The following is a 25,205-nucleotide window of genomic DNA, read 5'->3' as shown; positions in this document are numbered from 1 at the left end:
ACCTGGTCCCTGTTGTCACTCTGTGGCCTGCTATCTCTATTAGTCAGGATATATAGCCAATGCTGCAGAAACAGAAAGCATGACCTCTCAGTGGCTTAACACAAAGAAGGTTTCTTTCTCACTTAAGCAAAAGTAGGTGGGGTGATGCTCCTCCATCAGTCTAACTACCTGTATTTTTTCCATAGCAATTATCATAGTTTGTAATGATATATTTAATTGTATGCTTATTGGATTAGATTGATTTTTGTTGTTCTCACTAGGATGTATGCTACCTGATAGTAAGGCCTACACCTAGAACAAAGCCTATAATATAGCAATAATCCTTGAAATATTTTTGAATGAATGAATGAATGGATAAATGAAGTGGCTAAACTATAACTGGAAAACATTTAATTGTCCTGATCTAAAAAATTATAAAATATTTCCTGTGTAAAAAATCATATGTAATACATATGGATATTTTAAGCATAACAATAAAAAAAAACACTCATGTATCACCAATTCAAAAGATAACACATTACCTCTGCCCTTTGTGTGTCCCTCCCTGAGCACGTCTTAGTCCTAGAGCTAAACAATAGGTTACATTTTGTGTTTACCATTCTTCTTCTTTTTTTGGTCATTTTAATCACATATAGATATTATATATTATTGTTTCAGAATATTGTGTAAATGGTGTCACATGTAGATAAACTTTGGCAATTTGCATTTGTTGTTCAACATGTTCCTGAGATTTGTCTTCACTGAATTATGTAGTTGTGGTATATTTTCACTGACAGTTTTCCATTGATTGAGTAAAATGCAATTAGTTTAAGTATTTAAATGTCCATAAATGTTTGAGTTGTTTCCAGGCCTTTGCTATTGCAATATGTACTGCTATGAAACTTCTTGTACATAGCTCTTTGTGCAAACCTGCAAGAGTTTCTCTAGTGTTTTACAAGTTAATGCCAAGTTATTTTCCAAAGTGGTTGCACCAGTTTACACTTCCACAAGCAGTATGTAAGTCTGCCTCTTGACATTTGCAAAACATTTGATGTGATCAGATGTTTAAAATTTTGCCTGTTTGATGGGTCTATAAATTTGCCTTTTCACTTCTATTGGAGAGGGTTGAGCTTAATTATTATTAAGGTTATGTTAATTATTCTTAATTAAGGATTATTGAGATTGAGCTCCTTTTCATATTGGTGATTCTTCTTCTGTAAAATGACTGCCTGTTTATATATTTTGCCCATTTTTCTATTTAGTTGTCTTCTGATTTTTTTGAAGTTCTTGAATCTGGACAGTAATTCTTCTATGATTAATTGGTTGTAAATATGTTTTCCCAGTTTACAGTTTGTCTTGTCATGGTCTTTGTGGTATTTTTTGATAAATACAAGTTCTTAAAGTAGTTAGATTTTTTTCTTTTTTCGAGATAGGGTCTGACTCTGTCACCCAGGCCAGAATTAAAGTAGTTAGATTTATCAATCTTTTATTTTATGGCTTATGCTTTTGTTTTAAGAAAATTTTCCCTATTCAGATGTCATAAAATGATTCTCCTATATTTTCTTCCAAAAGTTTGAAAGATTTGCCTTTCATATTTCAGCTTTTTATTCACCTAAAATTTTTTTTTGCATATGATATCATTGTATTAGTTTCCTATGGCTGCTATAACTAATTACCACCAACCTAGCAGCTTAAAACAACATAAATTTATTATCTTACAGTTATGGAAGCTAGAAGTCTGAAATAGTTTTCACTGGGCTAAAATCAAGATGCCAGCAGAGCTGCATTCCTAGGGGAGAATTTTCAAGTTTTTTTGTTTCCAAGTTCTACAGGGTGCTGGCTTATGGCCCCATTTCATATTGAAAGCCAGCACTCAGTCAGGCGTGGTGGCTCATGCCTATAATCCCAGCACTTTGGGAGGCCGAGGTTGTCCCTGAGTCCAGGAGTTCCAGACCAGCCTGGGCAACATGGTGAGATCTTATTCCAAGAACAACAGCAAAAAAAAAAAAAAAAAAAAAAAAAAAAAAAAAAAAAAAAAATTAGCGGGCACACAGCTGTAGTCCTAGTTACTCAGGAGGCTGAGGCAGGAGGATCACTTGAACCTGGAAGGTCGAGGGTGGAGTGAGATTCTATCTCCCCCCCCCCAAAAAAAAAAACCAAAAACAAAAAAACGTGGCTGATTGCATCCTTGCATGGCATCACTCTGACACTGAACTTCTGCTTCCCTTTTTCACGTAGAAGGTTCCTTGTAATTACATTGAGCCCACGGAGGTAAACCAGGATAATCTCCCTACTTCAATATCCTTAAATTAGTTGCATCAAAATCCTTTAGGCCACGTAAGGTAACATGCCCATATGTTCAGGAAATTAGGATGTGGACATCTTTGGGGAAACATTATTTTGCCTCCCATTATAATCAATTGATTCAGCACAACTTCTTGACTCAGTTCTGAACCTGGGTTCAGAGGGACACTGGTCTGGTGACTATAATAATAGTAACAACAAACACTTGTGCCGAGAATGTTTCTAAGCATTGTATGCATATTATCTCATTTAATTTTCACCACACTTTGTACTAAGTGCTACTATTATTCCTAGCTTAAAGATATTTAAAGTGAGGAACAGAGAGGTTAAATACTTTGCTGAAGATAGGAAGCAGCAGAGTTTGACTCAACCCCAAGTACCCGAGCTTCAAAGTCCATGTGCTTAGTTAGCACCATGCTAATTTTTTTAATTTTATTTTTTGAGTCTCATTTTGTCACTCAGGCAGGAGTGTAGTGATGCAATCTTGACCTCCTGGGCTCCAGTGATCCTCCTGCCTTAGCCTCCCAAGTAGCTGTGACTACAGGTGTGCACCACCATACCTAGCTAATTTTGTTATTTTTTGTAGAGATGCTATGTTGCCAGGGCTGGTCTTGAGCCCCTGGGCTCAAGAGATCTTCCCACCTCAGCCTCCCTAGCTGTGACTACAGGTGTGTGCTACCACGCCCAGCTAATTTTTGTATTTTTTGTAGAGACAGGGTTTCACCATATTGCTCAGGCTGTTCTCGAACTCCTGAGCTCAAGCAATCCACTTGCCTCAGCCTTCTAAAGTGCTGAGATTACAGGCGTGAGACACTGCGCCCGGCCTACCATGCTATTTTTAAATGAATAAACAAAGTGGATAAATCTAGTTTCCCTTAGCTGTGTGTTCATGACTAAGTCACATAAATTCTCTGAGCCTCAATTTCATTATTTGTAAAATTAGAATAGTGATGCAGCTTTTCTGCATTCCACGGGGATGCTTTGAGGGCACGTTGAGACAACATGCATGAAAGCAGTTCAGATAAGGAAAACAGATCCAAGAGTCATTCTGCCACATGTCACTGGCAGAGCCAGGACTGGGACTCAGGTTTCCTGGCAGCCAGGCTGGGCAGGCTACTTCCATCACAGAGTGGTAATTAGAGCAGTTACAGATTCCAGTCATCAAATTGAACATTTTCCCTTCATCAACCTCCTGCCCTGGAACGACCAACATTAAAGCTATATCTGTATATTCAATCAACTGTTCATTAAGAACGTCCTCCAGTTTTAGATGATACTTTTACAAAACCCAAATGTGAGATAATACTTCTTAGCTGGAATAGGGTAAAGTTGACAGGTAATATTTTGTATCATTTACAAATCAAAAGGCACAGAATTTCAGAAATTGACAGAAAGGGGAGGCTGTAAGATATTTGCTTAGGAAAACCACCTCCTCATGTGTTTGCCTCTTCTCCATCCTCATCCCATCATGTTTCTGTCCTCTTCTACTTCCCTTCACTTCTCCTTAGTAAAGTAGGGATTAGAAAACCTGAATTTTAGCTGTGGGCATCATTACTGACCATTTTGCTTTGAACTTCAAAGGCAAAATTGAAAAACAAAAGAGCCAAGAGTGGGAAATTCACTCTACTAGATCTTAGGATGTATAATTAAGCCATAGCAATAAAATCAGCACAGCACTAGCACAGGAACAGATCTAGATCAATAGAATAGCAACAAGAACTCAGAGACAGACGTGTGTGTCTCTAGGGCTTGGCATATGATACAGATGCCATCATGCATCGGAGGGGGAAAGATGGATTGTTTGGTGGTTGCTGCTGGGAAAACTGGTTCACTAAATAGAGTTAATAATTATACTGTATTCCTGCTCACACTGTATGCAAGGTGAACATCAGATGGATTAAGACCTGTGACAGGTAAAAGTATGAAGCCAAATAGGGGAAAATGTAGGAGAATATTTTGCAACTAATAGGTGGGAAAAGATTCTTAAACAAGACCCCAAAACCACACTCCACAAGGCTAAAATTTGATGCATTAGGCTAAATGAAAATTAAGGATTTCTCCTTCATCGTACCATAGCAAAGACCAAGCAAACAGGATGCATGAAAGATTGAGAGAAATATTGGCAATGTTTTTCTAAAACTGACAAAAAATTAATATTTAGAACATATAAGAAACTCAACTGCTAAAATTCATTCAGAAAAAATAATAAAATCCAGCAGAAAATAGGTAAAGGATGTAAATAGATAATTCACAGAAGGAAAACAATCTCGACGGTTCTTAAGTATATGGAAAAATGGTTAACACCACCAATCAAAGAAATACAAATCGAAATTACAATGTGATACTACTTTACTGATTTCAGATTGACAGAAATTAGGACATCAGATAATACCAAATGTTACCATATAAAATGGGAAACGGGTACCTTCCTACCTTCATGTGCCATTGGTGGGTGTGAATGGCAAAGCCATCTGGAGGGCAACATGACAGAGTGAAACCAAATACTGTGGACTTCATGACCCAGGGACTCGATTTCTTATGTTCTGTAAGGGACACGTCTAACACCCATTCCAGCATAGTCTGTGGTAGCAAGGACCTGCTGGCGACCTAATTGTCCGTTATTTGAGGAATTGATAAGTAGAATATGATAGACACACAAATCAAATACTATTATTAGTCATAAATAATGAACTCTGGTTGTATAGTGTCACATGGATAGATCTCTAAGACACTGAGAGAAAAACAAGGAACAGAATGAGTTCTTATCACAATGCCGTTCACGTATGTTAAAAACAGACACAAACCATGTATCTTTTGAGGCTGTATAAGGTGCATGAACTGGGACATACCTTAGTAGAGGAGAGGGTGTATATGGCGGGTAGAAGAATGGGTGTGGAGAAGGAACGAGTGGAAAATAAAAACGAAAAAGAAAAGGGCCTTACTGACTGACTGACGAGCTGGAGTACGAACATAACTTGTCCCCAAGGTCCAAAAAAACCGCCCCAATTCCCCTTCCATCTCGTCCCATTCTTAACAGAACCAAGTGCAAGGGACTCAGCGTGACTGTCCAGAGCAGGGCTTCTCTTCACCAACGACCTAGGTCCTCTTCCCTCTACCCACCTCGCCAAGCCCTCGGTGCCCGAGCCCCGAGCTCTACTTTGACGGCACTTCTCAAACACAACCAAACACACCCAGGCTTCAACCCCAGACGGACTTGCTTTTATTATTTCTTTTGGGAAAGCTAAGATTCAGTTTAAGTGACTCTTCTCCGGGAGGCCTTTTCCGAATGCTGCCCTTGCCCAAAAGCCAGCCCCTCCAGGGCTGTATTCCCACAGCCCCCTCCCCCGTCAGCCCGGCACCCCGCGTTCTAACTGCTTATTTTGGGCACTCAGCGCTCCCCTTAGGGCTGGAGTTGTGTTAGGGGGGTCTCTGGGTTCGCGACCCGCCAGCTGGGGTGGGCGGTCCTGGGAATAACCGGACAGTTAAGTTAAGTCAGCAGGTGCAGCCGCAGCCCAGCCAGCTCACTCTCCTCTGCTTCCGCTCTCATTGGCTCAGCCTCCCCGCCCCCAGCCCCCGCCCCCAGCCCGCCTCAGCCGGCTGCTGGAGGCAAAAGGCTCTGCGCACGCGCCGTGGGGTGGGGCGCCCTTGGTTGGGGGCGGACGGGGGTTTAGGAGGACAGCGAGGAACGGGCGCAGAGGGGTGGCGGGGCCGCCGCGTCGTTGCGCGGCAGTTGCGTCCTGCCCGTGCGCGCGGCACCCGGGAGGGGGCGGGGCCGAGGTGGGCAAGGTGGCGGGCCACCGCCCCTGGCCCCGCCCCCACAGCCCGCCCGCGCGCCTCGCCCCGCCCCCTCGCCGGGCCCGCCCCGCCCCCTCGCCGGGCCGTGCTCTTGCTCCCGCCGCCCGCCAGCCTCACGCTCGGCTCCGGCGGCCAAGAGCGGGAGAAAGTCCTGCTGGTGGGCGGCCGCGGGGCTGAGCGCGTCCGGCATCCCGGGGCCGCTCCGGCCCGGGCGGCGAGGGTGCCCGGCGGTCCATGCATCCGCCGCCGTCCGCCGCCGCGATGGATTTCAGTCAGAACAGCCTGTTCGGCTACATGGAGGACCTGCAGGAGCTCACCATCATCGAGAGGCCGGTCCGCCGGAGCCTCAAGGTGCGCCCCGGGGAGAGGACCTGCCCTCAGGGCGTCCGGCCGCCTGCCCCGCGCTGATCTCCGCCCCACCCCACCCCACCACCCTCCCCTCCTTCGGGCCGCCGGGACCCTCTCGGACCGGCCCCTCCGTCCTCCTCCAGCCCCTGTTGCCGTGCCGCCCTAAGCCAGCTCCTCCCGGACCCTTCCTCAGCGCGGACCCAGTCCTCTCTAGTCTGGACCCCCATCCGCAAGGGACGGGTCCCTGCCCCAGCCCCGACCCGGCGCCAGCCCCGCGGCCCTTGCCCCTTCTGAGGCGTCCGAATCCCCCCGGCTCACCCCCAGGAACGGCCGAGCCCCAGCCCTCGGGGCAGCCCCAGCGTCCTCAGTCGCGGACCCCCTTCCTTCCGCCCCCCGCCCCACCCCGCGGGAGCTGCCCCTCGAGGCCTCAGCCCACCTCTCCCCGGTCCTCTCCTGGGCTCCCCAACCTCTGGTCCGCTGACGCCGCCCGGGTTCTGGCCCCAGGCCCACCCCTCGGTCCACACATTCCCGACTCCTCCCCCCACCTCTCCCCGAGACACCACCCAGCGTCCCGTCCGCTCACCCCCAGCCCACCAAGTCAGATCAAGCTCGGGTCCCTCTGCCCTCGAGGCAGCCCGGCCTCCTCTCGCTTCCCAGCCAGCACCCTTTCTCAGTGTGGTCCTGGTCCCCGTCTACAAGCCCTCGCGACCCTTTGCCGCCCTCCTGAGTCACCGCGCATCCTTTCCTCCCAACCCCTCCAGGACTCTAGCTGGGACCCTGCTCCCCAATCCCTTGAGGGAGTCAACCTTCAGCTTGCTCCCCCCACCCCCACCGGCTCTCCCACCCCGCAGAGTCATCTTCCTCCCAGAGGCTCCAACCTTTAGCGCCAGCAAACCTAGTTTACGGACAGGACCCCTTTCCCCTGGCCATCGCTTAATTAGCTGCTTTAGCTCCTCTCACTCCCACCTGCCGCAATATCTCAAATCTCTGGTTTCTTCCAGCCCCAGAGTTGATTTCCTTCCCTCCCCCACTCCAGATCTTGTCCTTTTCATGCCTGCTCGGCTGCAGTGTTCATCCATCCCCCTTTTAGCATTTCTTGGGGTGGAAAATGCTGGAGAAATAGCCGTGAGGTATTAGAGATAAAAGTGTGTGTATTTATTCGTTTTATAACATGCGTATGAAATGGATTTCAGCCAAGGTTCTGAAGCCACGATGCGATTTTCAAGCTGCAATCCAGAAGCTAGAAGGATAAAAACAGAAAAAAAACAGTCCCCTCCCCAAATTCGACCACCCAATTGGAGACTTCCGTGATTGATGTCGCCTGGTATCCTCAGCTCCTTGATTAGTTTTCATTGTTAATGCTTAATTGTGAAACTTTTTCATTCGTTTATCCTCATAGAGGGTCACTGGGAGGTTGGGAGGCAAGACTGACCCAATGTTTGTGGTGCATAAATGTGTATTTTACCCTTGACAGACACCAGAAGAAATAGAAAGATTGACAGTCGATGAAGACCTCAGTGATATTGAAAGGGCTGTTTATCTGCTCAGGTATTTCCTAGTCTTTCTGTGAAATTGCTCTTTTTTTTCCCCCTGTGGCAGCAGAGATCAATGCTTTCTAAAATGTATGTTCCCGTTATGTTCAGATTTACTTAGCCACTTGAACAGAGTACTTTTGTGTGCATAGTACTTAACTATATTATACATTAGATTTGGCTGTGGACTTATGAATTTGAGAATTTAAATAAAACACCTAATTTATAGAATGTTGCTTGGAGGAGGAAGAGCAGATGGTTTGAGTTGAACCTCATCCTTTTTTTCTTTTCTGGCATTGGTTTTTCTCACTTAAGATTCAGTAAGTTTAGATGAGACTTGAGTATACAAGGATTAGTTTTAAGTTCATTGTAGAGTAGGCACATTATATGGGATCTACTATATGGAAAAAAATCCACAAATATGGTAGTTCATTTTGCTGTTCAGGATATCCTGTTTGTAGTACTTTTGCTATGCAAGCTTTATGATTTTGTCTGAGGGGTTTTGGAAACTTAGTTGAGCCTACTGTCGTTTAAATTTCAAACCATTTCACAGGCTCTACAGAATTGCTTAAGGCAAATGGTTACTGCGAATATTTACAAGATTTTTCTGAACTATTTAAAACATTGTCTTGTAGATTGAGCATCTTAAAAACTAGTACAGTGACCATTAATGATGTTTTAATTGATTAAAATCCTTTAGAAACAAATTTCCTACAGCATTTTGTGTATATTTAAAATTTTTCATTAGCTTACACAACATATTTTTCCCTTTTGGCAAATTAGTCACTCTTATTTTCCAGAATCAGATTTTGAAAACTGATGTAATTTACCTCCTAGGATATTTGTCATCCTTGTTTCCTTAGCTCAGTGCCAGTTCCAGGTACTGGCAAGTTTCTTGTTCTCCTTTCTTGTTTACAGATCATGTTTCCAGTCCCATGTTATTCATTGAATGATCCTGTAAAAACAAACAAACAAACAGACAAAAACTCCCTCTCCAGGTCTTCAATTTTCTTAATTACTTTTTTAGCCTACTAAAAGTGGCATCATGAGTTTCTGTTGTAACTTTAGTCAGAATATCAGCATATTTACCATGTAGACCATTCCATCTGATAATTGTATCATTTAGAAATGTAACTGCATCTTAGACTTAATGTTGATGTTATTTTCCCCCTCTTTGTGATAGCTATGGTACATGCTCTCATCATTTCTACCTATTTACTTCAGAGAAAACTTCTGTTTATATATGAATTCAACGGTGTGTGTTTTGGGTGTTTACTTAGAGAATAATCCAACTTTTAACCGATTTTCATATTTTATTGTGTTGTATTTGGAATACTTTATTCCTTAATAATTAACACATTTATTATGGTGAACAATAGTTGTCAACATTTGCCTATTCCCACAGTTCTTTTACTCAAAGTAGGTAGAAAATTGATGAAAGTGTGGATAAATGTGTTTAAATCTACAACAGTTAATGATTTGAAATAACCTCCTGTTTATTCCTACTGAATTTTCTTTAGTACAAACACTGGCTTAGAATTAGGAAATGGAGAGTCTTGCTCTATTTACTTGTGATAGAAGACACCGTATTCTAGATATCAGGGATAAGCCTTTTTTTTAAGGAAAGCTTATTTGTTTTCTATTTTGCTTTTATTGTTTGTTAGCAAACCAGGTTGTCTGAGTTGTCTTTATTTCTTAGACTCAACATAAGTTTCGCTCAGTTCTGGAATTTACAAAGCCCTTATAGAGACAGATGGCCCCTCTTATTCTTAGACAAGAGAATTTTAAAAGAGATTCAATATCTCCTTTAGTTTCTTGTGGCTCACCTACCTTGAAGGAGGTTTGCAAGGTGACTCAGAAGGGGAACACTGGTTTGGTTGTGTATGGGTTCTCCAGCTGAGTTCTTCTTTTGTATCCTTAACATCTTACCACCTCCTGGGGGAATGTGGGATTTCACCTTAGTCCAGCTTTGGGAGGGATGATGCCAAGAATGCCTGAAAGGGTCTTTCTTCCCTGGGATTCAGGGGAGGAGACAGGATCGTTTCATAGAGATGTTCCGAACTTTGCCTCGGTTTAGGCCTTCTCATCTTCTCTCATGTATTGAACCTGCTATTGTAAATGTAATTTATTCCTTTTTTTCATTTGTACTTTGCTGAGTCCTTTTTTCCCTCTGTCAGTGATTTTCAGGTTTATTTTTGAGCACTTTACCTTTTCCTCTGCATTGAATATTATATAAATGTATAATATGTAACATATTTTTTCTCTTGGCTTTTATATGTCAGGTTTGTTTCTTTAGTTCTTTTATTTTGTATATTAAAACTATTTTGGAGTATTATGTTAAATTAGAATTCAAAGTCAGATATGTAAGCATCAGTAAGCAATGCTTTATATTAGTGGAGTTTCTGGTAGCACTTAGATTGAATCCATTATCTGAAAAAAGCATTATATATAATATAGAGTACTATCATCAATGAAAAACAAATTATACTGTTCATTATCTTACCCTGAAATATGGCAAGTCATTTATTAATGACATTTTCACAATTAAGTTTAGAATATTACAGTCTTCAAAGATTTGACACAGATGAATTTGTGGTTTTGCACACATATGATGCTGCTATACCCATCTGTGGCATTTAGCACTGAAGCAAAACAACTTTCCTAATAGTCCCAGCTTGTGTCTTAGTCAAAATCATATCTTTTTCCTGTTCTTTCTCTTCTTTGTGATTTTGCATATATTTTTGGAATGTACTTAAAACATGTGAATGATTTTGTTATGGAAGAATCCTAAGTATGTATACTGTGCTTTCATTAGGTAAATCTTTACTTGTATATTTCTGACTGCCTACCAGATAAAGTGTAGACCCTGAAGCCTGGCATTCAGAATACTCCATAGGTGACTCTATCTTAGCTGTGCAATGTGATGTCCCACCAGTCCCCCACTTTTAAAAATGGCTTTATTGAGATATAATTCATAGTCCCTGTAGTTCACTCATTTAAACTGAATAGTTAAGCAGGTTTTAGTATATTCACAGAATTGTGCAACCATCACCGCAATCAATTGTAGAACATTTTTGTCACCCACAAAAGAAACTTTGTACTATTAGCAGTTACCCCTCAATACCAACCCTCTCAGCCTTTGGGAACCATTCTGCTTCCTGTATATATGGATTTGCCTATTCTGGACATTCCTAAACATGGGATCATACAGTATGTGGCCTTTTGTGACTGACTTCTTTCACTTAGCATAATGTTTTCAAGGTTCACACATGTTATAGCAGGCATTAGTAGTTTATTTCTTTTTGTTGCAGTGTAGTATTCTACTGTATGGATATAGCACTTTTGTTTAGCCATTCATCAGTTGATGGATATTGAGTTGTTTCCACTTAATTCTTCACTTTTTGATTCAGTCATGCTGGCCTTTTCATTGTTACTCAGTTTCATTGTGTTTATCCTTAACTTTTGCTTTTGCTCATCCTGGAGTACTCTTTCAGTATATCCCTGTCCAACATATAGCATCTCTAGGATCCAGCTATAATCTTACATGTTTCATAAAGTCTTCCCTAACTGCTTAAACCACATGGATCCCAGGCTTCTTTGATCTCCCTTATCACTTAGTGGCGCTTTCTTCAATTGGCCATTAATCATTGATTTATATTCCTTAACTGTGTGTACATGTTTTCTTCAGTAGATTGTAAGGTCCTGGAGGACAAGCTTTTAGAGGACAAGGGCAAGCTTTCTTGTTGTTCTTTCTTGTTCTTTGCTGTGATACAAATACATACCTCTTAATGGAATAAAGAGTATTTAAGATGACCATACTGCAAGATGAATTAAGCAACTTCTGATATTTTTAATTTTAGGTATTATGGGTCATATCTTTTTCTATAACTTGTTATCTATGTGACAGTGGTCAAGTTAGTTATGGTTTTCGAGGCCTGCTTTTCATTTGTAAAGCGGAAATAATAATTCCCTTTTCCCAGTGTGGTTGAAGCACCTGGCACATGATAGGCATCCCATTACTGTTAATTCCCTTCTGTCTCCTTTTCCCTTTCCCTACTTCCTTGCTACTTAGGTGCTCAAGTTACATTTAAAACTTTAAAAGAGGATAATGGTATTAATTTTGCCTTCTAATAATTTAATAAACAAAGTATACCAACTGAAGTTTGTGATAGATGTCCATTAACTTCATTTGCTAATAGTATTTATCAGAAATTAGAATCTTCACAAATCATAATTAAGCATTTTTAACTGAGTAATAGTAAGGTCAGCCTGTTGATTTATATTTTCTTAACAAATGACCCTAAGTAATATTTGCTGTTATGCATTAAATGTGTTGATTGGTTAATGTACTGAGCCTAGCTTTTATGTTGCTTACTTTTAAAGTCATTTGTGACTTTAAAACTATTTTCACTTTGTGCTGTGAGTTTTAAATCATTTTGCACTTTGCTTTCCCGGGACAGTCAGATAAAGAGCTTTGCTTTTTTTTTTTTTTTTTTTTTTTTTTTCCTTTTTTCTTTTTTAAAGACAGGGTCTCACTCTGTTTCCCAGGCTGGAGTGCAGTGGCTATTCACAGGCACAGTCATAGTGCTCTAACTCCTGGGCTAAAATGATCCTCCCACCTCAGCTTTCCGAATACCTGGGACTACAGAAGGCACATACCACCTCCACAGCCACTGCCCCCATCATAAAGTGCATCTGTAATTGGAACTTTTTTTTTTAAAACTTTCTCTTATTATTTTTTAAAGAGTAAGTGCTCCCCCTAGTGATATGAAGGAGTGAGATTTCTGCAGTCAAATCAGTGGAAATAAACAAGTGTTGTACCATGTGAGAACTCTGGCGTACTTCCTGGGTTCAAGACTAGGATAGGGTAGCAATGAGATAGTGAGGAAGAATTCTAGTGTTTAAAGCTTTGCTACCCACCTAGCTTTTAGTTGTTTTATCTTTTAAAATACCTATCTTATTTGCTATCCCACAGTGGAAAGTTGTGTGGAAAACTCCTTTGAATGCCCTCATTTTTAAGACCTGTGTCCCACATTTACTTTCATTATTGTCTTGATTTCTGTTTTTGATGCTTGCTGCCTTTCAGTATTGTTTTAGTGAGGCATGGTGTGTGTGTGTGTGTGTGAGAGAGAGAGAGGGCGGGAGAGAGAGAGATCACGTTTGCATTTGTGCGTGCATGTGTGTATGTGTATATAGGTGGTCTTGAGTGACCAGTATTGCTTGCTCAGTTTTCTCTAGTGATATACAGGAGAGGACTTTTGCATTCTTCACAATTAAGATAGATAGTTGGTTGTTAATACAAACAATTGGCTAGAATCATAAAATCATAAATGATACATATTTTCAACAGTACATTCTAATGTAAACTATAAATATATTTTCATTTGCCAATCTTTTGATGTAGAGTCATGGTCTTTTCTTTGAGTATGGGTCTGCTGATTAAAGTTTGAAATTCTCCTTCTTTCATAAATCACCCCATAATGCATTTACAATATCAAGTTCAGTTTTCTTTATAGGTGAACAAGAATTTAAATTTGCTTATGAAGCAGTCTGAAAGCATGGTTCTAGGTTTTTATGATTTTCGACTTGTGTTTTGTTCTTCGATACTTTAATAGCGATTTTCTTTGACAACTTATGTTTATTGAATTTAGTTTTTCTAAAACTTTTAACTTTATTTTTATAGAAACAAGTATATGTATTCATATATTTAGGTAATATTTAATTAAATTATGTAATTATGTAATTGCAACAGCAAGTGAAATTTGAGATAAACTAGTTTGGGAACATACTTAACTGACTCTTAATTACAACTCAACTAGTGAGAGTGGAATTCTGTGGGCTTTCCAGAAAGTAGTCTATTAGCGACGAGCTTTCAGCTTGCAGTTGCAAGGCAGTAGAGAGAGTATTGCTTAATCAGGTCTTTTAACATCTTTTCACATCTCAAACACCTTTGTTTGAGAGAGATACATACCATCTCCTTTCCAAGTGTGCTCTGTGATGATTTTGCTTCATTCTTGATATTCCTCTCCTGTCTCTCTGTTGAATTCGTTCCCATGGTCTGGTTTGTTCTTCGTTTGCCTTTATACATTAAAAAAAGTAATGAATTTGGAATATCAGTTAAAGAAGTACTTTTATAAGCTTATATTTTATTTTTTAACGTGAACTTTGAATATATGCAGAAATGTGCACAAATCGTAACACGGCTTGTTGATTTTTTACAAGTGAACACACCCATGTACCCAGTATCCAGATTAAAGCATAGAACATTATCGTGTTAGCTTAGTAGCTTCCTTTGTATTCCTGTCCCAGTGCCCCGTACTTCCTGCAAAGGGTAGCTACTCTCCTGACTTCTAACACTATACATTGATTTACTTGATTTTGAACTTTCTATAGTAGAAAGCACTCTATGTACCTTTTGTGTATAGCTTCTTTTGCTCAACATTTTAAAAAAGAGATTTATCCATATTGTTGCATGGAGCAACAGATTGTTCATTCTCATTGTTGTATACTATTCCATTATGTGAATATATCACAATTTATTCATTCCACTGCTGATGGACATTTGGCTTAGTTTTCAGTTTGGGGCTTTTATGAATGATGCTGTTATAATCATTCATGTACAAGTCTCCTGGTGAATACATGTGTGCATTTCTTTTAGGTATCATTATAGAAGTAGAATTGTTGGTCGTAGCATATGCCTATGTCCGGCTTAAAAGATATTGCTAAACAGTTTTCCAGTGTGCTTTGACTAGTTTGTACTTCTGCCAGCAGTGTTTGAATGGTCCCAGCCTATATTTTTTTTAGGAAACAAAGGTGACAAACTTCTTAGTACATAATTTCTAGCATATCAATAATGAGCTTCCTAGTTAATAGCCTTTAGATGTTTCGTTTCTCTGTGCATGACTTACACCATCTAACTTTTTTTCTTTCCCTACAAGAAGGGGAGTTCTATAAGGTTTTACTTGGCTAGACTGTTGGTTAGAAGACTCTCAGTTATTGGATTGTCTCTTAGGGGATAAGGCATGTGTGTGATTAGTTTTTCTTAGAAAAAGAGAAACAAAGTGGATATTGGAGTCTCCCTGTTCCTGGGAGTGCTATTCTCAGTCCCTGTGCTTTTAATGATTCTAAGAGGTCCTCATTAAAAAACAATTGCCCACGTTGTCATCTTCTGTGAAGATGATGTACAAATGACTTGCCTTTCTACATGGAAATTGCAGGCAACTTCATTTGTATTTTGTAGGACAGAGGGATCACTGTTTAATATATTAAGAGCAGTATATAATGGATTCCAGCTGTATACCTTCCATTATTGCTAAGGTCAAATTACTGAAGTCTTTGGCAAACCTTGAATTCCCTGTTTTGGAAAAGTACTAGGTCTCTGAATATAAAGGGTTTGGAGATTGTTTCCCATCTCTGTTTCCTTTTCTTTTGTTATGAGAACAACCATGGGAGGCATCTGTGTCTTTTTTCCTACTTACCGAAGATTCAGAAAGGTTTCTCTGTGACATCTGTAGAAAGCAGAATGCTCTCGTGGGATCTGTAGGAAAAGCTTAAAAATAAAAAGTGAAATATTTTCATCAATGTAAAAGTGACCCATATAATGTCATTGAAAAGACCTCTGAAAGCGTAACAACATAATGTGATGTGAGAGAATTGAGCAAAGTTTTCATCTTGTAAGCATAGTGTTTTATTTAAAAATGCCTATAAATTCTGTAATATAAAATAATTTCATAATATAGAATAATAAAATATGTAAAAATTAATCTATAAAATAAATATAAGATAATATATAAAGCAATATAAAATAAATGAGTATATATATTTGAATAAAGAATGTGTTAAGTTATGTAACTACAATGTAATCATATTATAACATATGTATATTATAAATGTATATGCACGCATGTGTATGTGTTTATTTTCATGAGCAATTAACTCATCCCAATGCTTCCTCTTGGGAAGTAGCTAAGTGAGACACAGGGACACAGGAAAGTTGAGTTCTATCATAAATTATAACTAATTAGTTCTCAGTAAAAAGTGGGAGTTGTATTGCTTGGTTCCCAGTCTTGTAATGTTGAATTGTGCAGTAGTTTCTTAGTATTGACATTAAGAATTAAAGGGTTCACCATACCAAGTGGTAAAATTCATAGCTTTTTTTTTTTTTGAGACAGGGTCTTGCTGTGTCACCCAGGCTGGAGTGCAGTGGTACAATCATAGCTCACAATAACCTTGAACTTCTGGGCTCAAGTGTTCCTCCTGCCTCAGCCTCCTGAGTAGCTGAGGCTACAGCCATTAGCCACCATGCGTAGCTAATTAAATTTTTTTTGTAGAGATGGGGTTCTTGCTGTATTGCCCAGTCTTGTCTCGAACTCCTGGCCTCAAGTGATTCACCTACCTCAGTCCCCAGGTTGCTGGGATTATGGGTATGAGTCACCAGGCCTGTCTTCCTTCTTAAAATTAAGATTACATGAAGGGAATTAAAGCATTGAATAAGGTCCAATGATCTTTTAAATCTGTACATCTTTCAGTTTGATTTTTTGGGTATTACAGTGTCTTTCATTGACTGTGTTGGCTATCAAATGTGGAAAGCATAGAGAAAGTGTTTAGGCTTAGTTCTTCATAAGCCAAAAGCCACTTTTGGCTTATCCTTAGATGATACTAGTATAATACTGGTATATGTAATCATGTTAGTAATAATTGCAAAATCGATTATACCCTTAGAATGTAATTTTCCCTCCAATCAGAGATGTTAATAATGGAAAAGATTTGTAATGCAACTAATAGTTGCTTTACAGCAAATCTTATGAATTTAGGTTAAAACATATCTGAGTACTTATGTGCTAGGCATCTCCTGGGGAATGAAGGTCATTATACTGGCAGATACTTGTATTCAAGGAGATAGTTTAAGGAAGCAAATGTGTTTTTCTTAAATTTCAGTAGAATAGAGGTATCAATTAACAGGTACTGGGAGTCAGTATGTTATATTGGAAATAGTTTAAGGCAGACCCAGATTTATTCTTGGAGGCTGAGGCTTGCTCATTTACTTACTGAGAGACCTTGGGTAAGTTGCTTATCTTCTGTGAGCCCAAGTCTCCTAATCTAAAATGGGAATAAATAGGCTGGGCACAGTGGCTCTCACACCTGTAATCCCAGCAATTTGAGAGGTCAAGGCAGGAGGATCCATTGAACCCAGGAATTCGAGACTAGCCTGGGCAATATAGCGAGACCTTGTCTCTACAAAAAAATTTTAAAAAGTATCCAGGAATGGTGGCTTGTTCCTTTTTTTTTTTTTTTTTTTTTGCACTCAGGAGTTTGAGGCTGCAGTAAACCACGAGTGTGCCACTGACCTCCAGCCTGGGCAACAATGTGAGACCCTGTCTCAAAACAAACAAACAAAAAATAAAATGAGAATAATAATACCTTCATTGCAGGATTGTTGAGAAGATTAGAGGAAATGTATGTATAGGGCACAATGCTTGGTACAGAGTACTGTTCAGTAAAAGATAATTGTTGCTGCCCTTTTAAACCATCTGTTTGGGATTGGGAACATATTTACTTTGGATATACAGGAAACATACCATTTAGAAACTTCTTGTGTTACAAAGTTTCCTCTCTAGATTAGTTTTCTAGATGGGGCACCAAATTCCCCCACCTCCATTTTTGGAAAATACCTTTATTGAAGTATAATTTAAATAAACTAAGTTTATAGTTTGATGAGTTTTGACAAATGGGTACACCTGTATAACTAGCACAAAATATAAAACATTTTCATCACCCCCACAAAAGCTACTGGTATGTCTTTGCAGTTAACTCCACACCCTAACCCTAAGCAACCATTAATCTGCTTTTGTCACTGTGGAATAATTTTGCCTGTTGTGGAATCTAGACATCGTTTTTTTATATCTCTTGGATAAATGCCTAAGAATGTTTGTTGGGTTATATGCTGACTATATATTTTTTCATTTTTTGAAGCTTTTTGAGGTATAATTCACATCTAATAAATCACACATATTTAAACTGTATAATTTAACGAACTTTGACATATGTATACACAATTCAGATACTGAACATATCCATCACTCCCAAAAGCTACTTGTGTCCTTAGATTATCTCTCGCTCCCTCCCGTGAGCCCCTTCCATTCCAGGCAACCACTGATCTGCTTTCCATTACTATAAATTAGTTTCCAATTTCTAGAATTTTATAGAAATGGATCATATAGTCTACTCTTTTGCCTGGCTTCTTTCAATCTAATTATTTTGTAGTTTATCCTTGATGTTGCTTATATTGTTAGTTTACTGCTTTTTATTATTGATAGTGATTCCATTTAATGGGTATAACACATCTTGTTTATCCATTCATCAGTTGATGGACATTTGGGTAATTTTCATTTTGGGGCTTTTACAAACTTAGTGACTATACACATTCATTTATAAATCTTCATGTAGACATGTGCTTTCCTTCCTCTCTGGTAAACATCGAATTGTAGGACCATATAGTAAATGTATGTTTATACCTTTAAGAAACTGCTAAATTGTTTCTAAGGTGATGGTACCATTTTATATTTCCACCAGCAGTATGAGCGTTGGAGTTGCTCCTTATACTTGATAACACTTGATATGATCAGTCTTTTTAATTTTAAGTCATTCTAGTGGTGTGTAGTAGTATTTCATTGTGTTTATAATTTGTTCTATTGATTACGGAGAGAGAGTATTGAAGTCTCCAACTGTAATTTCAGGTTTGTCTATTCCTCCTTTCAAATATGTAATTTTTTACTAGTAGTTTATGTATTTTGAAACTGTGGTGAAATGCACATAAAATTAGGATTATTATGTTTTCTTGAATTGACCCCTTTATCATTAAGTAATGTTTATTCTTTGAAATATACTTTGTTAGGCTGGGCACAGTGGCTCACACCTGTAATCCCAGCACTTTGGGAGGCCGAGGCGGGTGGATTACAAGGCAAGAGTTTGAGACCAGCCTGGCCAAAATGGTGAAACCCTGTCTTTACTAAAAATACAAAAATTGGCCAGGTGCAGTGGCTCACGCCTGTAATCCCAGCACTTTGGGAGGCCGAGGCCAACGGATCATGAGGTCAGGAGATCGAGACCATCTTGGCTAACACGGTGAAACCCCATCTCTACTAAAAATACAAAAAAAAAAAAACCTAGCTGGGCGTGATGGCGGACGCCTGTAGTCCCAGCTACTCGGGAGGCTGAGGCAGGAGAATGGCATGAGCCCGGGAGGCCGAGGTTGCAGTGAGCCGAGATTGCGCCACTGCACTCCAGCCTGAGCGACAGAGCAAGACTCTGTCTCGGAAAAAAAAGAAAAAGAAAAAGAAAAAAAGAGAATATATGTTGTTTTGTAATCTACTTTATCTAATATTCACATGTTCATTCCAATCTTCTTTTGGTTAGTGTTTAAAAAGTATATCTTTTTCTGTCCTTTTAATTAATTTTTTATATTTCAGAATAATTTTAAATTTTCACAAACATTGCAGTTAGTTTAGAAAGTTCCTATATACCTTCCACCAGTGTCCCCTAATGCTAACATGTTATTAATACATAATCATGGTACATCTTTCAAACATTCAGAAATTAACATTGATACATCACTCTAAACTAAACCTCAGACTTTATTTGGATTTCACTAGTTTTTTCACTTTTGTTTTTTTTTTCTGTTTCACAATCAACTCCAGGAAACCGCATTGTATTTATGCCTCCTTAGTCTTCTCTTGGCTGTGACACTTTCTTAACTTTTTCTTATTTTTCATGATCTTGATAGTTTTAAAGAGTGCTGGTCAGGTATTTCATAGACTCTCCCTCAAATTGGATTTGTGTGATGTTATTTCTCATAATTAGATTGGGGTTATGTGCTTTTAGGAAGAGTACCACAGTGCTTTTCTTATCTCGTCATATCAGGGGATTCATGCTGTCACCATGGATTTATCCTCAGTTATGTTAATTTAGGCCATTCACTTAAGGAAATACCTGGCAGGTTTTTCCACTGTGGGAGTGGCGAGAGATGACTTCCAGCCTTTCGTCATCTTAGGGAGAAAGCATTCTGTCTCTTACCATTAAGTATAATGTGGTTGTACTTTTTAAATAGATAACCATTAGGTTAAGTTTCCTGTATTCCTAATTTGCTAAGTTTTACCATGAATGGGTATTGAATCTTGTAGAATGTTTTTTTCTGTATCTATTGATATGGTATATGGCTTTTCTTATTTTGTCTTTTAATACAGTGAAGTACATTGATTACTTTTTGAATGATGAACCAACCTCTCATTCTTGGAATAAATCCTACTTGTTCATTATGTAATTAGTCTTTTTATATGTTTCTGGACTCTTTGCTAATATTTTGTGGAGGATTTTGTCATCTATGTTAATAAGAGGATTAATCATCAGTTTTCTTATAATATCTTATTTTGATTGTATTTTATGAAGATGACCCTACAATCAAAATGCCTATTATTCTGTTACACTGCTTAGTTTCTTCATTATTACTACATAAATAGCATGTAGACCTAGTCTTTGGACAACATATTGAAATCTTGACAGGGATATATATATCTTGCCTAAAATATATATATGTGTGTATACACACACACACATATAGAGAAACATTTGTATCGTGATAGAGTACCTAAATTATTTGCTGTTGAATTACATTTGTTGTAATTAATAATTATATTTCCTTAGACAATTGTGTAGTTGAAATTTGCTAAGAGAGTAGATCTTAAGTATTCTCATCACAAAAAGTCATTATGTGAGGTGATGGACATGTTGATTGGCTTTACTGTAGTAATCATTTTATAATGTATACGTATGGTGAGATATCATAATCACTTTGTAGCCTGTGAATACATAGATTATTTTTTCTCAATTTACAATTAAAAAGGGTTAAAAAATCGCATCACATCATATATCTTAAATATGCAGCATTTTTGTCAGTTACGCCTCAATAAAACTGAAAAAAATTATTTTAGAATAACTAGAGGACTGATAATTTGTATATTGTTGAATGATAAGAATATCTAAAACAGTTACCATAAGAGAAATCAGGGAGAAAATTGACTTTGTTTTTTTCTCTTAGAGAAGAAAATATACATATGTACAATTTATTTAAATGAATAGTTATTTAGGAACCCATGAGAGAGATTATAGGATCAATAGTTTTTAAAAATCAGCTCTTGCTTTGTGGAGATGACATTTTGGCCCTGATAGTAACTAGCTGGTTGACCTAAGTTCCACAATCTCTGTAGATGTTGGTTTCTTCCTTGTCACAATGTGAAGGAGATGTGTTATATTTCCAAGACCCCCTTTTAGTTTGAACATTTCATTTTATTCTATCTTATCCTGTCTTTATTATTAGATAAAAGAAATAATTATTTCACATAGCTTTTACAGATTGATTTTGGATTGACTAATGAGTTTTTAAATATTATAATTGATGTGTTTGTATTACATTTCTTCTGATTCAGTGCCCCACTTACAGTGATAATCAGTCAAATGAACAGACGGGAGCCACTGTGTATTATTTGGGACTCTCTTTCTGGGTCATATTATTCATTCTGGATTTCAGTCATCATTTCCATGGCATGATTTCCAAATGTGTGACTGTAGCCTTGGCCTTTCCTTCTCAATTTTGGATCATTTCTGTTTACTGGGCACCTCCACCAGGGTGTCTCCACCAGAATGTCTTGCTGGCTTTTCAAACTCAATGTGCTTGAAGCTGCATTCATCACTTCTTACCTAAATATGCCTCCTCTTGTTATTGAAGCCTGACCATCTTCCGGTATCATACTGGAGGGAAACCTGGGAGTAATTTTATACTCTTTCTTTTTCTGTCAGTACTCTTGACAGTCTTCGTTGTCTGACACATTCTGTGCTAGGCATAAAGCGTTATTAGATTGTGTTGGAGAATCCAGAACCAGTGCCCGGCACCCAGCAGTTCCTGAATGATTGAACATGTCACTTCACCTGTTTAGGTTAGGTAATTGGGTGTCTTCTCCTTCAATACTTATTTGTCACCCCTTCTTCCTGTAGGTGCCAGGGACTTGGCCTGCTTTTATCTTTTTTTTTTTTTTTTTTGAGATAGGGTCTTACTATATTGCACAGGCTGGTCTTAAACTCCTGACCTCAAGCAATCCTCCTGCCTTAGCCTCTCTAGTAGCTGGGATTACAGGAACATGCCACCACACCTGGTTTGTTTGTTTGTTTATTTATTTTTAATAGCTGTTGGTTACTATTCTGAGTTTGTCTTACTGGCTGGGTTGGCAGTATGTTATCTTAGCTAGCCCTTTTCCCCTGCTATGTCCTAACATATCTATATATTTTTAAAAAATATTTTAGGCTGGGCATGGTGGCTCACGCCTGTAATCCCAGCACTCTGGGAGGCTCAGGTGGGCGGATCATTGGGGTCAGGAATTCGAGACCAGCCTGGCCAATATGGTGAAACCCTGTCTTTACTAAAAAATTAGCCAGGTGTGGTGGCGTGTGCCTGTAGCCCCAGCTACTTAGGAGGCTGAGGCAGGAGAATTGCTTGAACCCGGGAGGCAGAGGTTGCAGTGAGCCAAGATTGTGCCATTGCACTTAAGCCTGGGCGATGCAGGGAGACTCTGTCTCAAAAAATAAAAATAAAAATAAAAGTATTTTAAAGGAATTTTTACTGCTATTTGTTAATGAGGAAATAGAAAGGCTGGTTAAAAAAGTTAACAGGAGGGAGCTTACAATGTTCCCAGAACTCTTCCAAGTTTGTATAGTTATTCCTGAACTAACGTTTTTCATACCTTTCAATATTCCTGCTATAGCTCATATATTTAGGACAGACTTTGGTAATATTCCCTTTTACTCTATGCAAAATACTGTAGAGCTGCGATTTCCAACTTTTTTTTTTTTTTTTACTATGACCTTATCACGTAAGGAATACATTTTAAATTGTGACCCCACATATACACACGTTTGTGTGCATGTGTATTAATATATAGAACTGAAACTAAAATTTAACAGCAATTATTCTTCTATATATCATACAGTAAAACATATAAAAGTTAATATCAAATATAATGTTGTTTATATTGCACTATAATATGGAAAAAATCCAAGATAAACAATACAAAAAACCGACAATTTATTAATGCCACAGGTGTACTTGCACCTTAGTAAGTTCTTTTCAATCTAGAACAATTGGGAGTCATACACATCTTATTACACTGTTGTGAAATGTGCTGTGGGGTGTGAGGAGAAAGGAAAGGTTGAAATAATTCTGAACTGTATCCTTAGGAATCAGAGGGCTGTTTGTACCCTTGTTGGTATAAAGAGGGAGGGGAAAATAAGCCCATTTGTGTTTTTCAGGCAAATTTTGGGCCTTTATTTATTTCTCTTTTATTTTTAGTTGACATGTAATAATTGTATATATTTATGGGATGCAGAGCATATTTAATGCAGTGTGTAATGATCAAATCAGAGTAGTTAGCATTCATCACCTTGAACATTTATCATTCTTTTGTGTTGTAAACATTCAAAATTATCTCTTCTAGCTTTTTGAAAATACACACTAAGTTGTTAATCATATTCACCCTACAGTGGTACAGAACAGCAGAACTTATTCCTCCTGTCTTGCTGTATAAGTTGTCGAAGAGCCACTCCAAAGGCAATATTCTCTATATCATTGGTGATAAAGGTTTAATCCAAAGAGGAGTTTATCTCTTCGCAAGGAACATAAAACTTGTGTATATTGTTTTGACATGGCAATGATAGTAAAAAACACATAGCGGACATTATTAGTAAAATAATTTATTGGTAACATAAATATTATTAAATAAATCATGAACATAACTCTCACAAAATTATCAACTTAGAAATCCTTTTAGGCTGGCATTTAAGCGAGTTCTTATGATGGGACTATGATCTGAGGTGGTATGATGGCTGTAGGTTATGGACTGAGAAATAGGTTGGAATACTGGCTCTAATCTTTACTAGTCACATGACTTTGGGTGAATCCCTTTTTTTTTTTCTGAGCATCAGTAAGGATAGAAATATACTGCTCATATATTGTGACGATTAATGTGATTATGTATGTAAAGTGCCTTGTACAGCACATAGTAGGCCCTTAAATGTTAATTTTTCTTTTACTCTTTCTTTGGTCCTACTAAAAAATATTATTTGTTTCTGTATGGTCTTAAGCATGAAGACTATAATCAGGTTTGAATGGTTTTCTACATAAACCTTTTAAGGCAATGTTTTAAAGATTAAACATTATTAGGAATTTCATTTTACAGGATTAACATATGGAAATATTCTATATTTGAAAAATTACTGATGTTAGGGATTGGTATTCAGTGTCTTCTGCTTAGTTTTTTTTGAGTCTCTCTATCAGTCATCTTTGCCTTCAAAGAAGGTTTTGTCTTTCTTGGAAGGTTAATTCTCTAAGGTAATCATTTAATTTAGTTTGTTCTATTCATTAAAACAAACTTTAATAATTTAATTTGAGTAAGGAAATAATTAACTATCAGCTATGTAAAGTTTAGTTTTTATTGTGAACTCAAAGCAAGGCCTTTATGGCATCTGCTTTATTGTTATAAATTCAAGCACAGTATCAGCAGCTTATGAGTTATACTTTGGATTTTAAGTGAGAGCTGCTAGGAGTAGGATAACTGGCTCTCTATAACTACAAACATTTGATATCCTACACATAGTTGAACAGTAGCAAAGCTGGAGTTCTCAGATATAGTACTGACTGATTATGTCACATCCTCATTTTTGGATAGCATCTGCTCATCTCCTCTCTCTTGTCCAAGTGGTTTAGGACTAAACAAATTATGAGGGTGTCCAGGCTAGGAAAAGAGGACTTTGTGCTATGTAGTCAAAATTTTTAGTGTGTGAATCTGTCTTCCTTATTAGATTTTAAGTTCTTAGAGGTAGGAGCAAGGTACAAGAATAGAGGAAGATAATATTGTTAGTACCTGGATTTATTCTAACGTGGCTTATTCTTTGTGGAGAAGGGCAAGGCTTTCATAAACTAGCACAGGTAGCCTCATTTTCAGAGATCAAAGATGTTTCTGAAAATGCTTTAGGCAATATCATAAACTAAATTTCTGTTTCTTTTCTTGATTGCAACAAATTGGTTGTCATTTTGTGTTTTTGTCTAGCATCATTGATCATTGAAGACAAGTTTTTTTTTTTTTTAACCATATGTTTTTAAAAAGCATTAAGCAGCATAGTTACACAGTTTTCTCTAGCAGTGCT

The 25,205-nt window shown here is 38.4% G+C and overlaps 2 protein-coding genes across 5 annotated transcripts in view; one reads left to right on the top strand and one right to left on the bottom strand.

Moving 5' to 3' along the window:
- The window catches only part of DDX24 (DEAD-box helicase 24), a 463,245-nt gene that overhangs the window by 128,477 nt on the left and 309,563 nt on the right, over positions 1–25,205 (bottom strand). The window lies entirely within an intron of this gene.
- PPP4R4 (protein phosphatase 4 regulatory subunit 4) overlaps positions 6,169–25,205 on the top strand; it is a 106,932-nt gene continuing 87,895 nt past the window's right edge. For 2 of the 4 annotated variants that reach the window (XM_050799038.1, XM_050799042.1), the window contains exons 1-2: positions 6,169–6,429; positions 7,901–7,974. In XM_050799038.1, the coding sequence (XP_050654995.1) occupies positions 6,313–6,429; positions 7,901–7,974 (191 nt within the window). In that variant the 5' untranslated portion in view covers positions 6,169–6,312. The remainder of the gene's footprint in view (positions 6,430–7,900; positions 7,975–25,205) is intronic. The other 2 variants (XM_050799039.1, XM_050799043.1) reach the window with 1 other exon arrangement.

This window comes from Macaca thibetana, chromosome 7, assembly GCF_024542745.1.
Source record: "Macaca thibetana thibetana isolate TM-01 chromosome 7, ASM2454274v1, whole genome shotgun sequence".
Lineage (NCBI taxonomy): Eukaryota > Metazoa > Chordata > Mammalia > Primates > Cercopithecidae > Macaca > Macaca thibetana.
The sequence above is the reverse complement of the archived record's forward strand: the minus strand, read 5'-3'. Positions and strand labels throughout refer to the sequence as shown.